At 52.1% G+C, this 15,873-nt stretch overlaps 8 protein-coding genes across 8 annotated transcripts; 5 read left to right on the top strand and 3 right to left on the bottom strand.

Annotated features, from left to right (window-relative positions):
- Positions 1 to 1,096: 1,096 nt before the first annotated feature.
- CKM354_000468400 (uncharacterized protein) lies at positions 1,097 to 2,354 on the top strand (the record flags this gene model as incomplete). Its single annotated transcript, XM_044799930.1, has 4 exons — positions 1,097 to 1,376; positions 1,436 to 1,912; positions 1,974 to 1,990; positions 2,271 to 2,354. The coding sequence occupies 4 exons, from the start codon at positions 1,097 to 1,099 to the stop codon at positions 2,352 to 2,354; spliced, it is 858 nt and encodes a 285-aa protein (XP_044655865.1).
- A 1,377-nt stretch (positions 2,355 to 3,731) lies between these two features.
- Positions 3,732 to 4,100, bottom strand: CKM354_000468300 (uncharacterized protein; the record flags this gene model as incomplete). Its single annotated transcript, XM_044799929.1, has 1 exon — positions 3,732 to 4,100. One exon carries the CDS (start codon positions 4,098 to 4,100, stop codon positions 3,732 to 3,734), a length of 369 nt encoding a protein of 122 aa, XP_044655864.1.
- An 832-nt stretch (positions 4,101 to 4,932) lies between these two features.
- CKM354_000468200 (uncharacterized protein) lies at positions 4,933 to 6,726 on the bottom strand (the record flags this gene model as incomplete). The annotated part of the gene is made up of 1 exon (XM_044799928.1): positions 4,933 to 6,726. The coding sequence occupies one exon, from the start codon at positions 6,724 to 6,726 to the stop codon at positions 4,933 to 4,935; it is 1,794 nt and encodes a 597-aa protein (XP_044655863.1).
- A 371-nt stretch (positions 6,727 to 7,097) lies between these two features.
- CKM354_000468100 (uncharacterized protein) lies at positions 7,098 to 8,858 on the bottom strand (the record flags this gene model as incomplete). The annotated part of the gene is made up of 1 exon (XM_044799927.1): positions 7,098 to 8,858. One exon carries the CDS (start codon positions 8,856 to 8,858, stop codon positions 7,098 to 7,100), a length of 1,761 nt encoding a protein of 586 aa, XP_044655862.1.
- Positions 8,859 to 9,179: 321 nt separating this feature from the next.
- Positions 9,180 to 10,706, top strand: CKM354_000468000 (uncharacterized protein; the record flags this gene model as incomplete). The annotated part of the gene is made up of 1 exon (XM_044799926.1): positions 9,180 to 10,706. One exon carries the CDS (start codon positions 9,180 to 9,182, stop codon positions 10,704 to 10,706), a length of 1,527 nt encoding a protein of 508 aa, XP_044655861.1.
- A 303-nt stretch (positions 10,707 to 11,009) lies between these two features.
- CKM354_000467900 (uncharacterized protein) lies at positions 11,010 to 11,744 on the top strand (the record flags this gene model as incomplete). The annotated part of the gene is made up of 1 exon (XM_044799925.1): positions 11,010 to 11,744. One exon carries the CDS (start codon positions 11,010 to 11,012, stop codon positions 11,742 to 11,744), a length of 735 nt encoding a protein of 244 aa, XP_044655860.1.
- A 396-nt stretch (positions 11,745 to 12,140) lies between these two features.
- CKM354_000467800 (uncharacterized protein) lies at positions 12,141 to 12,962 on the top strand (the record flags this gene model as incomplete). Its single annotated transcript, XM_044799924.1, has 1 exon — positions 12,141 to 12,962. The coding sequence occupies one exon, from the start codon at positions 12,141 to 12,143 to the stop codon at positions 12,960 to 12,962; it is 822 nt and encodes a 273-aa protein (XP_044655859.1).
- Positions 12,963 to 14,685: 1,723 nt separating this feature from the next.
- Positions 14,686 to 15,852, top strand: CKM354_000467700 (uncharacterized protein; the record flags this gene model as incomplete). Its single annotated transcript, XM_044799923.1, has 5 exons — positions 14,686 to 15,011; positions 15,081 to 15,181; positions 15,244 to 15,363; positions 15,431 to 15,606; positions 15,682 to 15,852. 5 exons carry the CDS (start codon positions 14,686 to 14,688, stop codon positions 15,850 to 15,852), a joined length of 894 nt encoding a protein of 297 aa, XP_044655858.1.
- Between the last annotated feature and the right edge of the window lie 21 nt (positions 15,853 to 15,873).

The following is a 15,873-nucleotide window of genomic DNA, read 5'->3' as shown; positions in this document are numbered from 1 at the left end:
ATGGTTGTTGGAATGGTACCAGTGTATTGTTTGTCACTGTCGATCGGGCTACGTGAGTTTGAGGAAAGCTGCAGGTACCGAGGGTGAGTTTTATGAATGAAACGAGCTCAAAAACATTCTCTGCATGTGATCGCTCAGGACTAATCCGTGTGAAGAAGACATTGGGTTTCATGTGCAATGCTCGTAATGCTTCACATTTTTCAGCTTATGTGAATGCCATTACAGCATATGCTAATTTATGAAGCAGACTTCAGCACGTGAGACTCACAGGCAGCAGCGGATGAACCTGCGTTCACAGGCAAGAATGGCCATTCCAAGCTTGATCGACCCCACAGCTGAGCGATTTGAGGAAACAGTGTCGTTCCTGCCCAAGATTGCATGATACGCGCCAAGATTGTTGGACCTCTGAGGTGAGGAAGGCGTAGAACTATGAGCCCTCGAACCCCATTTAGTTTGCAACGACAACACCCTGCGGTGCTGTCAGGTGTCTCTCCTTTCGCTCTTACTGACCCATTTAGTGCGGAAATGTGGGTCGCTGGCCACTCCCTTGTCTGCACTTCGTTTCCGCGAAGCCACATACCAGCTCTTCAAGGCGTATTTGGTTCAGAATCTCGTCACCACAATCAAACAGTTCCCAGCGCTGTTCACTTCCTATGGATGGGTCTCTGCACGGCCTCGAAAGGACGTGATCGGACCGAACAAGAGATCTGAATTGTTGGCTTGACTGGTCGCTTGGATTCTTATTGCTTGAGCCAGAGCGGAAGCTTTTACTAAGAGCATGAGGCAGGGGACTAATCTGTAGGGCCCTTTCGTGCGGATATTTTGGCCCTCTGCTGATCGCCTCTAGTCGCTGTCAGAAGACGCGAAGTAGACGGTAGCTGGCCTGACAATTTACCAAACCTGGATTGCCTGGACTGTCGGTCTGTCTCTAGCGCGTCAAACATGCAAAGCAGCTTGATCATGCATTGAAGTTGCCGCAGCCCCTTTGCTGCATGTCTGCCAAGCATCTGCATGGTGGCCACCGTTGCAAAACTTCAAGCCGCGCTTCAGTTCTGACCTTCACCACTCCACCACACGACAGCGCTGAAGATACAACATGGTGGACGCCGAGACCACCCACCGCATCGGCACAGCCATCGTCCAGCTTGTCGAACTCGAAAATGCCGCGAACGACGATGTCGCCGCGGCCAAAAACGAGACTGAGACGCTTGCTCGAGCTCACGCGCGCGCTGCCTTCGTCCTGACGCTGACTGAAGCTGGCACGGCCACCTTCGTCGCGGACCTGAAGCGGCGACGTGAAGCTCTCGCTGCATTGATTGTTGCTAGCCCGAGCGAGGAAAACAATACACGTCTACAAGAGCTTTTGCAACTGCCGAGTACGCCCTCCTCCGACTCTCCTGACTACATGACTGCGACTAATTTAGCTTCACTGCAGAACTCCCGGTCTACTCGCTGTCGCCCACGAAGACTTCTGAAAAGCCCCTGAGAAACGCAGCAGCGGCTCCGCTCGCGCAGTTGTCTGAGCCCAGACATAACCCGGTGCCTCGACCAACGAAGCAACCACCATCTGGCTTAGACAGCCTCGACGCAGCTGCTCACTTGGACTATCTCACTGTCTGCTCTTGCGTGGTCTATGACGCAGAGAAGAACGAATGGATCGAATTGCGTTGTGGAATCTGCGGTTCGAACTATTCTACACGAACCAAGTCTTACTACATGATTGGCATTCCCGCCATGGTGGCCCACATGGCGAGTCGGCACCAGCAAAACATGACTTATGCTCAATCCCTGCATAAATGTCGCTTCCGGGCTATCAGACGCAAGGAACTGGACGAAATCATTTCTGGCGAGGTGCAGATTGAGCTTGTGGGAGCTCCGGATTCTGTCGCTTTGCCTGCACGTGGAGCAGAGGGTGAGTTGCAATCTATGTCCGTATCTTAAGAATCTTCACTGACTTTATATGACGAGCCTAGAACTCGCCCAGCAAACGGTAAGCCAGTCGGAAGCTCAAACGAGTGGACGTAGCGCGCGCTTCGCCAAGCGTCGGGCATTGCGGGAGAGTAGCGCGAAAGGTGAAGACCAGCGTGATCGAGAGCTACCAGCTGCAAAGCGACCACGCCATAGCCTCGTCGTAGACTTGCTGGGCAGCGGGAGTAGTGACTGAGATGGTCGCGGGTCAGCTGGAAATACACGTGATGGCAACCCCGATCAGCATGAAGTTGCTTGCAGGCTATGAATGGATCGAACTGGATGTATACTCTGTACGGCAGTCTACATCGAATGCAGAGCAGAAAAAGCAGGAATCGATCGGCCGGGAAGTAGTGCAAAGAGAAGAGGGCAACATTGCCAGCTGAGCTCAACACCTTCAAAGTAGCAAATGCATTAAAGTGTTTCAGAGATCCTTCAACAGTCCGTTCCAAGTGATGATAGTGCAGCCTCCTGCTGATTGAAGACCCTTGTAGAGCGAATGCTACTCCATTGCAATTCAAATACCTTTGCCAATTTCCAAGATGCACAGAACGTCCTTCTTGAGTACACAATCTGTCGTCAGCTCGTATGCCTGGCTTCCGGAGCCTGAGATGCTACTTTCGTGATAAAACAACTTCAACCAAGTAGCCCGAGAAGCTCAACACTGAGCACTCCAAGACACAGTATACAAAAGACGAGAGCAAACTCAATACTGTATTTGACTCTTCCCAAGCCCTCTCAGATTCCAGTCGTGGCTGAACTCTGCAACTCAACAACGCTGAGTGCCATTCATTGAGAACTTTCCATTTGACATCAATCTGCCCTATTATATACCGGGTCTCGAATTGATAGTTGTTCACAGCCTCCAGATTGGTCTTCCTGGAATGCTCTGTGCTCACTAGCTTGATGAAAGCACTACCTATAGCCTGAGACGGGACAGAAAGCTTGGAAACATGTCATCAATATAGGGCAAAGCTACTGCGCAACACCGAAGACAGATGACTCGAACAATGTCACATCTATTCTCAAAAGTCAAACCAGTAGGTCTGATCAGCCTCTCCGTCATCACTCATTGCTCTACCTTGGATGTCGGCTACACACCATACCGCTGACACATGATTTAAATAGGAGTGAAAGCCATTTCGCTGCACGTTGAAACTCATCTTGGTCTTTGTGCGACATAGGAGGCCTCATCCTTCTGGAACCCGCAAAAGACCACGAGCTTGAGATCGTGCTATTCGAGACCTCAGATCGTACTATTTGTCTGGAGACGTATCGAGCAGCTAATTCTAGCCAACAAACAATGGAATGTCAGACAATATGTTTTCCTGCACTTTCCATTAGTATAAGCCTTACAGTCTGAAGCTCTAGCACCATTGATTGCACGACTTTCCGAGAGAAGCCCTCATATTTGACAGGTGATAGTACTTTGGGTAATCATTCAATTTCATAAGACATGTAGAAGTTGAAAGTAGCGCGAGAACCGTACCTCTGGCCCACCGCATTGCATATGCACTCGCATGTGAAGAAGCTCGGTATCTGGGCGTGACAAACTACTCCTGGAAGACCTCATTATCAATTCTGGAGGAGTTGTAAACCGTCAAACTCTCATCCTAGTTTACAACGCTAAAGTTCTGCTAATGTCAGAACTGCTTCTCCGACTTTCTCCCCACGACCCTTCGTTTCCAAAAAGCACCTTCATATCGTGTTAGAGATGTATTCAGTGAATTGTAGAATAGTATTCACTCACTAATGCGTCAAGCTTAACCCGGAGCCAAGCCAGGGTTGGCCTTGCACCAGGCCTCGACGGACTCCTTCCAACCGCCCACCAGTCTCTCTCCCGTCTCGAAGATGCTCTCCGCCATCTTCAAGATCTCCTCGTCTCCGGCCTGGCCGCTACGCTTGGCAGCAGCCCATGCGGCGATGAGCTTCATTGTTGGCGCCCCGTTCTCGCTACCGTAAGACTCGAGCCAAGTCTCGAGCTCGTCGTACCAGTTCGTGTATGCTCCTTCGCCAATCTGCGTAATCTCCTCTGTAACCTGATTAGCAATCGGTCCCTCGGCATTAATGTTATGGGCGTAGGCGATGAAGAGTGCGGTCTTCGGGTCGACGGTCATGTTGCGGGAAGACATGTTGGAGTTTGAATAGGGTTTGATTGTGTAGAGGCAGTGTTATAGTTGTAAGTTGTTGCTGATAGTAGTCCGTTGCTCGAATGTTAATATAGGTAAAAGGAAGAGGCATAGAAGGGCAGAAAAGATAGATATTTATCGTCGGTGCCCAAGGGGTGAATGGATCATGTTAGCCAGCCTTTCAATCATATGCAGAATATTCAATATAGGTACGAGTGTCATGAAGTAGGTTTTGGGTGAATAGGCCAAAGTCTGATTTCCCACATGCCGTGTGTGAATCAACACATTTAATATTGCTGGAAGGCCAGCAGATAGGAAGAGATTTCGAGAGGAGGTTATCACCAGATATAGGATCAAGACTGTTTCCATCGTTTGCTGGCTGCAGCAAGTGCTTGTGCTGTTTTAGTTTGGGTTAGTCTTACGACACAAATCGAACGGAAACATAATCAACGGGTGATCCAGATGATTCCTTTTGCTTCGATCGCAGTAAAGACTCTGCTCTGTGAAGTTTGCAGCAGGCTTGATGACACTCAAAAGCCCGGTGCACACTGCAAGCCGATGGGTCGATGTGCACAGTGGATGGCGTAAATTCATGCATTCTGAGTAAGCATCTATCCCAGCATATATCATTGGAGAGGATGCGGGCGTCCACTCCCAGCGAGCCCATACAGAGCACGTTCTTCGGCCATTGTGGAACACCGTACGCCATCTAGTCAAGCGATGGGCGGGTACACAATAGTGTCTTCGATTTAGAAAACAGATCAGTCATACCTCTGTAGCAACCTGTCTTCTCGCCGGCTGCCATGTCCATGCCGCCACAAGCTACAGGACCTGCTCAATGCTCACAGAAGCTGAAAGTCTCCTGCTGATAGCGCGTATCCACATCCTTGACAAACATCTTCCTCTCCTCCATCAAATCCAATCGAATGTCCTTCGCCTCTTGCAGCTCAATCGGCAGGTCGCCCGCGCTCTCGAGAACGTGCTCCGCCAGCTCAGGTGGCAGATTCGCAACGCGATCCAGACCATACACCATACCTCTCCACCAGTCCTTCTGCTGTGGTGGGACGTGCGCAGTAGACGGAATGCGAATGTGCGGATCGACGAGGAACAGGGCCAAGATCTTGCGATGGCCTGGCTGAGACTCGTCTGCGAGACTGAAAGGTTCGACGCGATGTTGAAAGACGTTTGGAAAGGCCAGAAGGCGGCCTTCGCGGGTGTTGACGCGGCCGAGGTCTTGAACCGCAGCTTCGTCATTTTCGATACCGTAGACGCGCTCCAGGTGTTCGAAGTCGCCCTGCTCATAGCCCTTTTCCTCGAGGTGCTCGACGTTGGTTGCTTCACGGAATGACAGGTAAGATTCTGTGATGTTCGAGCTGTCGTAGTAGTAGAGTGCTGAGGCACAGATGTGCTCATTGAGTTGACCTTCGATGTGCCACGATCCGCCTGCGTAGTCTGGCTTATCTGGAGTGAGGTGGATGTTCGCCAGTTTGACAATGACCTGGAGACCTTGCTCAGCGAAAGTCGCGCGAAGGTCGGCAAACTTCGTCGGATCCCCGTGATTCGCTCGAGTCTGGTAGCTCCCTTCGATATCTGGTATCGACAACGTGCGATTGTCCCTGGTCCAATCCTCGTCCAGGTCCCAGATGTCGTCCTCGTCGAGCTCTGCTTCATTCTCTGCAGCAGGCCGCTTTTCAGTTGGCTCGATCCATTCAGCATCCGCATCGTCTCTAGGTGGAGCCGCATCGTCAGATCGCGACAGACACGCACTCCACATTGGGATAGCTTTGGCTATAATGCGCTGGATAGCCTCATACAGAGGTTTGTGCAGCTGAGGATGAAGGTTGTTGATGTAGCTCGTGATCTCCATGTCGTCGGCACCCCGGAAGGCAACTTCGCAGGGCAGCCATTGGTACTTCTTGGAGTAGAAGTGCTGCTTCGGGTCGTGGCCCCAACGGCCCCAACCACTACGGCCTGGAAAATGTTCCACTTTCACGTGGTCGTCCTCCGGAACCGGGGCAACAAGGCCTTTGCCGATGTACGAAGTGCAGTCGTCCAGGGTCACCGTTCCTTCCGCAAGAACAGTAGATCGTCCATACAGAAGAGGAAACAGACTCGGGTGTACAAGATCGAGAACCTGCTCTCCGGAGTGCGGATGCCAGTCTTTCTTGTCATCAGGAACATCTTCAAGTGGCGCAGCTGCCGATCTAAGAGCCTCTTTCATTTCGGCAGTGACGAGAGTATCGGACTTGTATACCACGCCATTGGCATCGACCGCCGGCACCATTTGGATCTCCTTTAGTTTCGACGCGTGGTCCCGAATTTCTTCGATGCAGTAATCGATAGCCTTCTCAGTCAACACGCGCTCAGGTTCCGCATCCGCATTGGCCGCCAGTGCTTCAGCGCGCCACTTGGCCACGATCTTGTCATCGAAGACTTTGCGGTCCCATTCGGGCTTGTCGGTGATTTCACCCATCAACGCCATCATTCTGCGTTCGCGTTGTGTCAATGGTGTGCCGCTCCAGTCGGAAATAGCATTTGGGAAGCGAGGAGAGCCGTCGGCGCTCCAGCTGAAACTGTAGTCGGCAATGTCATTGATCGGGCAGTCCACGCCGTGAAGACGACGAGTCATATTGGTAGATGTGCTGCGAGGCTGCAGATACGATCTTGAGTTGTTGTTTCCAGGAGGTGGAGCGCCGCCTGACCTGCGCAAAGTCGAGAATGTGCAAGTGGAGAAAGGACTGTTGGGTTGTCGATGTTCGAACAACGAGACCAACGCAAACCGCCGATTTAAGCAGCGTCGCATGTGCCTGATGCTTCAGGCAGCGATCTCTTAGCGCGCGAGAAGGTGGATGTTGTTTGCTGCAAGCGGTCGAGGTCGAGGCAGCAGAGCGGCTGTGGCTGCGGGAAGGCCAGCCATGCCTTGGCACAGATCAGCTCACTTTCGGCTCCGCCAGCCTGCTCCGACGCGACGATATCATTGAGACTACATACCGAGGAGCCTTATTCAAGATATCCTATTAGCGTCTCCAGCATTTCTCTCGTGTCTTGATCCTCTTCGGTACCACCTTCCAGACCCTTCATCTGCTCGTCCAGGGATGTCTTGATCATGCCCAATCCACCGTGGAACTCTTGCAGCGCCAACTGCCTGATACCTTCGTCTTCTGCTACCAGCCATGCCAATATCACATCGCACATCTGCAAGCAGAAGAGACCGCCGTCAAGACGTCGGGAGAACCACTCGTCTGCCCGGTCCTCGAGCTCATCGTCCGGAAGACTCTTCTGTTCTTGGGCAATCTCCTTCTCGACTTTCGACACCTTGGCAGCATATTCTTTTCGCAGTTTGATCAGCCTCACAACTTTCTCCATCTTCTTTTCCGTGAATTTTGCCAATACACGGATGCGGGCTGCAGACTCTCCAGGTAGCAGTCGCAGCATGGCGGAGAATATGCCAAGCAAATGCTCCACACTCGCGGCGTCCTTGCTCTTCATGAACGTACTGAACAGAGATTTGAGGCCAGCGGCATCAACTATCTTGTCGCAGACCGCGGCAGGAGCAGCTCCCTGGCCATTCGTCGCATGGTCCAGTACCCGTAGTGCACGTTGCGTGATGTTCTTTGTTCCCTCTTTGAGCATGATCAGGCACAGCTCGACACCTTCTGCCTCAACAAAGTTTGCCTTCCCCTCGACCTCATCCACCACACATGTCAGCGCATCGAAAAGGTTCTCCACGAACTCCTCCTCATGGGTATCTTTTTCCGGATCACGCTTCCGGTACGCGGCAAGCAGCTGCAGAAACAGATCCACGCCATCGATGTCCACTGCCAAGCGCTTTCGAAGTAGAGCAGAGGACTGCAGTAAGACCTGGAGCACTTCCGCCGCATACTGTTTGTTCTGTCCCACGGGCTTCTCGGCGACTTTGATGCGATTGCACAACCACATCAACAGTTTCTCCTGCCCGATCTTCTCTGCCGTTGCCTGCTGCCCTGCCAAACTCTCCAATACAGCTAAGGAATGATACATGCCGTTCCTATCGCTCTCATTCTCTTCGTCAAATCTCCCTAGGTTATCCATAAGAAGGTCTAGCAGATCTGAATCAAGCAAAGCAGCCACCACCGCGTCCCATTGCTCTTGTTCCGCCTGCACATCTTCATCTAGGAGCTCAGACAAGATCTGAATCGCTCCGATTGCAATGTCCGTATTTTCGTGCGCAAGCAATCCAACCAGAGTAGCAGCAGCGCCTCCTTTGGCAAACTCAATATACAGCTCCGGGTGCTCGCCTAGCAGACTCCAGCTCTTGATCTCCGCGTCCAAGTCTGCCTCGCTCTGGATGAATTTTGTTGGAGCGCTCTCATACTTTGCTCTCAACTCCGCATTCTTCACAACCTTTCTCTCGAAACTCGTTGTCAATCTCCGAAGCCATGCAGAGTCAATCTTTTCTTCCTGTAAAGCTTCCTCTGCCCCATCTACCTGATCGATGTAATCCAAAGCCTCCGCCGCGTCTTTTGTCATGCCGGAACCAAAGAATTTCCCATCCTCATCATCGCCTTCATCATCGAGGTCGGGTGGAAGTTCGGGGCCGGCTTCGAGGTCTTCGTCTTCAGCATCTTCTACCGTCGCGCCGTTGGCCTGCCCATTCGGAGATGAGGACTTGGATAGTTTGGAAGCCTTGTAGACTTCTTGCGCATCAGTAGCCTCGTATTTGCGCTTGTTTCCCGCAGGCGGAAGGTTCGGTTTTCGGAAGAGCTCGTCGATGGATGTCATTGTGTGATCATGTCCTAGAATTGCGGCGCGTATCGTCTCGAGCTCAAATCACCATGCAGTCGCTCAGTCTGAGGTCGATCGCAGCACCTTGCCTCAATGAGTGGCGTGGTATGCTTGCTGTCGAAGTGGTTGTACGCGAAAGTCTTGCAGATGGAGAGCCTGGAGTTGGCGATCTGCGTTGCGTGAAATTTTGAAGGGGGCTTGCATCAAGTTTTGACCGATCCTGGCCATGGTCATAGCTCCTGTCTTACTTCGGTTTCTGTCCCTGCCTGCTGCACACACGTGTGGTTCTCCATCACAACTCCGATCAACGACAGAATCATGTTCTCCCGACTCCCCGACGAGCTCAATGAACAGATCCTTTCCTACATTGACCTTGGTAACAAAGCCACACTTGGAAGCATAAGTCTCACGAACCGGCTAGGCCAGCGCTTAGCGACTCCGTTGTTCTACAGCCTCGTTGATGTGGTGGGTGACGAATTCGATGCTGACAACGATCGCGATATCGTCCGGCTGGGGCGACTCTGCCAGACACTTGTGGAAGACCCTCCGCGTTGTGCATATGTCAAGGCCATCCGTGTAGCAAGCACACGCGACGACAAGAACTTTCGCATAGTGGACTATCTTAAATTCAACATATCAAAAAGCGAACAGAGTCTGACTGGCTTACCAAACGATGTACGACAGTCCATAAGCACATATCTGCATTCAGCGAGGACTAGTGGGGAACCACTGCCTCGCTCGACCTTAGGAGGTCTGCTACTGGCCATGTGCCACCAGGCAAGAGTGCTGCAGCTCGAAGGCGACCCGAATATGATCGGTGAATCTCTACTGAGGACCATTCTGACGCAGATGAGCACGCAGCCGGCAGTTCTGGCCATTGAAGACGTGAAATTGTCTTGCGGTGCTGGCCAGACCATTTCGGTGCCAGGTCTCGTGCCATTTCTCCAACTTCCATCGATGCGCAAGCTGAATTTGTACAACTTCGTGCTCCATCCTCAGTCCATTGCACCTGGCCTCACAGCCAATCTTAGAAGCTCGCTACAGCATCTCACTTTGACGTACTGCACATTCGATTTTCTGGATTTTGCTCCTGTATTGGCGCGCTGCTCCAGTCTGCGCTTACTCTGGATCGAATGGCATAACAGGGAAGATAACTTCTGGCGCATGGACTGGCCGGCCCTAGGTGCCACTCTGCGACGATTGGGCGGCCTGGAATCTCTCCGTCTTGAGCACCGGCATGATATGTCCCTGACCGTGGCGTCAAGAGAAGCCAATGGCCTTGTTCCTCCGGGTATGGAGGGCCATCCCATATTGCCAATGGGGTCAATAAAGAGTTTGGAGCGATTGCGAGAGGTTACTGTGCCTTCTGTAGCTCTATTTGGCAGTGCTGGCTTTCGTCCCGACCTCAGTGGGCCCCTGGAAAATGCACAAGTAGAAGTTCTTTCAACTCTGCTTCCGCCGTCTCTACGGGAATTAACTTTGTTGTACGAGGACATCTACCTCGCTGGCACCATACGCTTGCTACCACTGGATCCTATGATTGCGAGACTCGACGACTTCGTCCTTTACAATTGTCAAAAGGACCGATGGATCACTAAAGACGGCGTGGAAGGCTTTGTTCCAGTTGCAGTTCCAGACCTAACAGGCACTGCTCCGCGGTCACTCTTGAACAATATCCCGTTATTGATTGAGAGTCTGAGGGATAGTTTGGGCCTGTTGCCTCCTGCGATGCGCTCAGCAGTAATTGATCAGTGGCATCGCGAAGCGGGAGAAGAGTTACCTCTTGGAGAGTGCATGATCATGCGCGCTGCCTTGCAAGAGGTGAGGTCTATTTTTCGACTTTGATCATATTCGCGAGCAGTCACTCGCCATTAGCAGGGCTGCTTTGTCCAAGATAGCGATACTGTATGAGCTGGGCCGTCACGACGAGCTGGAAACATGATTGAGCCGAACTTGCTTGCGCGGACATTCGCAACACTTCAGGCACCAACTCTGAAGTCTTGGCGTGGCGTAGCTCTCCGTCCTCGCAATGGCGACTTACGCTGCCTCGTACCGTAAGCTCTGTAGGCAGCCAGGAACATAAGAATTTGCGATCTGTGCTCATGATTACAACTAGCTATACACTGGTTTTTGCCTTGGCTGGCAGCTATGCTGTCCGCCTCAGCCCCAGCTTTCCCTCACCCAACGCTTGACTGGCGGAGCATATGGATAGCTCGTCTCCACAAGGATGCAATTCATGCACCTCAACCCTTCCGTTTTCAAGACCTGCCGCGAGAACTTCGGGATCTGATCTACGAATATGTCTTCTCTGGAGTGTACGTCCCACTTGGCTTTACCAGCGTCAAAGCACAGAACGCAGGATTACTCCTCACCTGTCATCAAACCTACGCCGAGGCTACTTTCGCATACTATAACCTCTCATCTTTCAATGTAAAGCGGCTGTGGGCATGTTCGACCTGGAAGGCAGGCCTTAGCAGTGATCAATGGGGGCATGTTGTAGCGACGAAGATCAGGTTACACTCGGACCCCGTGCTCCGACTGATGCCGCAGCGACACGCGGTCCTCATAGATGTTATGATGGACTTGCGTTCCGAAGGCGTCAAGGTCAACCTTGCGTTGCTCAAGATGGTTGTGGAACGAAAACGGCGACCTTCGTTTCAGAAGATCTTGGATCGATATCATACTGCTCCGAGCGCTCGATGGGGCAGGCCTCGTAGTCCTGAAGGAGACTTGTCCAGTCAATGGCGAAGATGCGCCAAGGAAATGGGCTCGGTCGACTGTCACCAGGATTGCTGTGAGCAAGTTTCTGTGAGGTTCTGTAACTGCTCGGTGTGCGCTGGGAGAAATATGGACGAAGCCGGCGACGAGGAGGAAATGTTTTGAAGCACACAAATGACGAAGCGCGCTTGGGGCAAGTCCAGCTATGTGGTAATAGCGTTCCACATGATGGACTCCGCTCGATTGCAAGATTTTTACATGTCTTCTGAGCTTTTCGAGCATCCACGATCATCTCCGCGATCTTCGTCGCCATTTCGAAGCGCACGTCTCATGTGGCGAGATGTCACTACCGACGACCCTGCTACAGAAGTGAGTGGAGTGATCCATCACGTGGCAAACAAAGTGAATACAGCTGAGTCGCACGCTGTTAAGTGAAGGAGGGCTACACTTCGGACTTCTTTTCAATCTGAAGTTCTTGGAAGCTGCACTCCACTGACTCTTCCCTTCACTCCAGCCACTGGGATTACATCAATGTCCTCGCCCAATACATCCGCGCTCATCATGAGCACCGCGCGCATAGTCCCTGCCTCTCCCTCATCAGGGGCCTCCAATGACTGCAACGCGCCAAATGGTTCCATCACGACGACGAAGCCGTTCGAGTCCATCGCCGACCTCTGCGCCAACTTCGAATTTGTCGGAATCGCCGATTGTCGCACTCTCGCCTTCGAGCACACACCTGTTCCTCACGCGTCGTCACCAGCGAGGGATCAGCCCCTCAGCCTCTTATCACTACCTCGCGAGCTCCGCGACATGATCTGGGACTTTGCGACCAAAGACGTTGAAGTCCCTCTGAGACAGGAGCCTGTCCAACTCACGCACTGGATTCCCCGCCAAAGGCACAAAAAGAAGACCCAACTCAGCGCGGCTGGCAGTATCTCTACTCCATCGCCGATGCCAATTACCAATTCCGGTCTTCTCTTCGCCTCCAAACAAGTCCGACACGAAACCATCTCATACTACCTTCGCAATTCTGCCTTCACATTCGACTCCGTAGATGCAGCATTGGACTGGATGAGAAGCATCCCGCGCGCTCTCCGAGTAGCCTCGCTTCGGCAGGTCCGCCTATCGGCCTTCTCCAATAGTTACTTTGAGGAGCTGAACCGTAATAATGATTACGATGGCACACCAGCAGAGATGGCTGATTATTTCAGTAGCAAAGCGAAGGAGATGGTAGGTTGGGCCCGTTATCTGATGTTGTATGACACAGTGGAGCTTGGTCCTCAATTTCAGTTTTGGAGACAAAGATTCGAGGCAGTCGAGGGAACTAGCGTTGGGGACAGAGCGCATATCCGAATGGTCGAGTGGGAGCAGGAGCAGGCTTAATGAGGTGGTGGGAATGTTGGGGCCTGAAAGGTGATTCTTGTCCAAAGGACTCTGCTGGTCTGCACTATCAATTGGACGAGATCGAGAAAAGCATGGATATTTCAAGAACAATGACACTTCTCTGCTCAGTTGCTTAGCATTGGATCAACATGTGCTGCGGCAACATGTTTGTGGTCCGTTTCTTCATACCTTCCTCCCACGTTTTGCTCCACTGCAGCAGGCTACATATCTTGTAGCAGATCTACATGAGAAGCATCAATAAGTGCTTGACGTGTAGGATGCCGCATAAATGTTCGACATGTTCTCTGGAGATCAATTGGCAATCGCAAGAAGAGTACTTCTGCTGTTGCAGGAGAGCAGCCTTTTCTCTGCCAAGGTGCAGGGACGGGATTGCGTCGCAAGAAGTCGCTGAACATGAGACTGCCTTCTGCGGAAAAATCTGTGTCAGGAAATGAGTGACTTTCGATGTTTGGGAAGAGTTGCGAAGCAGTGTGGTGGTCGTGGCTCTTGAGTCTTGAGTCTTGGCAAAGAAGTTGGTGCGCTTCCGGCTTCTTCTTACACCTGTTCCCTCCATTCACAACCATTTTCGAGACTTCAAGCCCACATTTGCCAACACACGATCTGATTCTTCAATCCGTTCGCACCCGATAATGACCACTGCATGGCATAGTCCAGCAGAGCAGAATGATGGACTCACGTTCTACCTCCGGACAAGCATGGTCCCCCGCCCTGGTCCATGAGCACAGTCAGCGGCGGTTTTGCCGCACGTGATCGATATACCTTGACTTCCCATCCTCGATCTGACATTGCTCCGCTGAACTTCGATCAACTCCATCAGTGCTTTCATACGCACGAAATCGCCCGCAGAACTACCATCGCCGTGCCTTCCGCGGTTCATCACTGGACAGTATGCATGTCAGCCTGGGAGCCGGTCAGCACCTTGGACCAGCGGATGGCAGGCACGACAGGGAACGAGCACAAACTGGACAGCATGATTAGTCAAGAAAGCTTTAAGTCCGACCCCATGGGGAATTAGCGTCTCCAGGCGTTCACTGAGACGTCTGTGCAGTCCCGCACATCATCAGATGAAGCTGTGGCGTGCCTCTGTGGATGAACGGTCCTCCTGTTCAGGTTGCGATCACCGATATCAACAAGCGAAGTAGCATGCTGAAAGAGGGGACCACGAAGCGAAGCCAAAGCCGGGTTGCAGACATGAACGCCGCATGAGGATCACGATTCGAATCATGCGAAGCTCATCAGATCGATGGGGCCGTGGAAGTAGTCAGACCCGAGCCGGCTCAGACGACAAGATTGCAGTTGTCAATGTGCCAAAGCTCATGCCAATACGGATGTGCGTCGAACCCGGTGGGCGCAGTAATCATCTGGTCATTGCGAATGGTCATTCGAAAGAGGAGAACGAATTTTACAGCGTCTCCACGACTCGATGTCAGATGCCAAGGGTCTGCCGGCGCTCGAATTGATACTCCCAGTCTCATCTCGCTTGTACAATTGGATGTTCACCCGAATGTCACACTCTAGCACCGATCAGCGCCGAGGTGCGAAGATATCGGAGTATGCCGATGATTAATCACTTCTCAAAAAGCTCGATGGTTCATGGGTCATTCGTCTCCAAGCTATCCTAGAGCTCTCGGTGCTATATCGTCTCACATATGCCCTCGAACCGTTCGCCAGCAAGCCACTCCCGCAGGCTCACTCAGATCCAATGGCAGACTACTCCAATGGTAACAATGGCGACTTGAGCGGCAGCGATGCTAAAGAACGCGGTCTCAATGGCAGCGGCCCAGACACAAGCCATGACTTCTCTGCAGATGCCATTGAGCGCATCCGCACCGCGAGTACAATCAATATGACGCCGGAGCTTTTCGAAAGATTGTACCTCCAGCCTCCTACTAAAGTCAAAGGCGATCTACGCAAGACGTTTGGCAATCCTACTCCGCTTGCTCTTACTGGCTTCGTTATTGGTCTTACACCGCTGTCATGCCAACTCATGGGATGGAGAGGCTCTGGAGGACTTGGCAGTGCTACTATGTGAGTTGTTTCCCAGATCAATCATGCCACGAAGTGGTCAGACTTCTAATCTAACCTGAACAATCACAGTGGTGTCTACTACTTCATCGGCGGCCCATGTATGTGGATCGGTGGACTTCTCGAATGGTTCCTCGGCAATACATTCTCCTTCGTGGTCTTCTTCTTCTATGGTGAGCAGAAAATATCTCATCTGTCACGCTTCCACCTACACACGGCTGATTGCGAGACACAGGCGGCATCATGTTTGGGTGGGGAGCGACACTACATCCTTTTTACAATGGCGCCGGGGCATACGGAGTTGACGGGACATATCGCGCGGGTCTGGCAGCGGATGGATTCTGGGCGAGTCTGGGTAAGACACTCCCTTCGCGTTATTACTTCTGTCTTTCATGACACTGACATGATATGCTTTATCACAGCGTTTTGGCCAGTAGCAGCCGGCATGATCAGCTTCGTATTCATGATCGGCGCCTCAAGAATCAATGCAGTGTTCGTCATGGTCTTCCTCAGCATCGGATTAGGTTTCCTGCTCCTCGCGGCTGCCTTCTGGGAACAGGCTCTCGGAGACGCAGATATGTACGACACACTTCTTCAGGTACGTATACCAATTTTCTCTATCATTTTCTAAACCCAGGGTGCCACTACAACAGAGCTGACTTGAACGCAATAGGGCGGTGGCGGCTGCTGGTTCGTCTGCTCCTTATGCGGCTGGTATCTCCTCTTTCAACAAATCTTAGACTCCGTCGGATTTACACTGCAGCTCCCGGTGGGTGATTTCAGCAGGTTCTGGGCTCGCCGCGAGGGCCGCGTTGAACTTGTCGAGCCTGGAGCCGTCGCTTAAGAACGCTGGCGGCGTTCAGGA

The sequence above is a fragment of the Cercospora kikuchii genome (genome assembly GCF_019650295.1).
Source record: "Cercospora kikuchii DNA, contig_00003, whole genome shotgun sequence".
NCBI classification, from domain to species: Eukaryota; Fungi; Ascomycota; class Dothideomycetes; order Mycosphaerellales; family Mycosphaerellaceae; genus Cercospora; species Cercospora kikuchii.
This window is presented reverse-complemented; position numbering and strand designations above follow the sequence as displayed.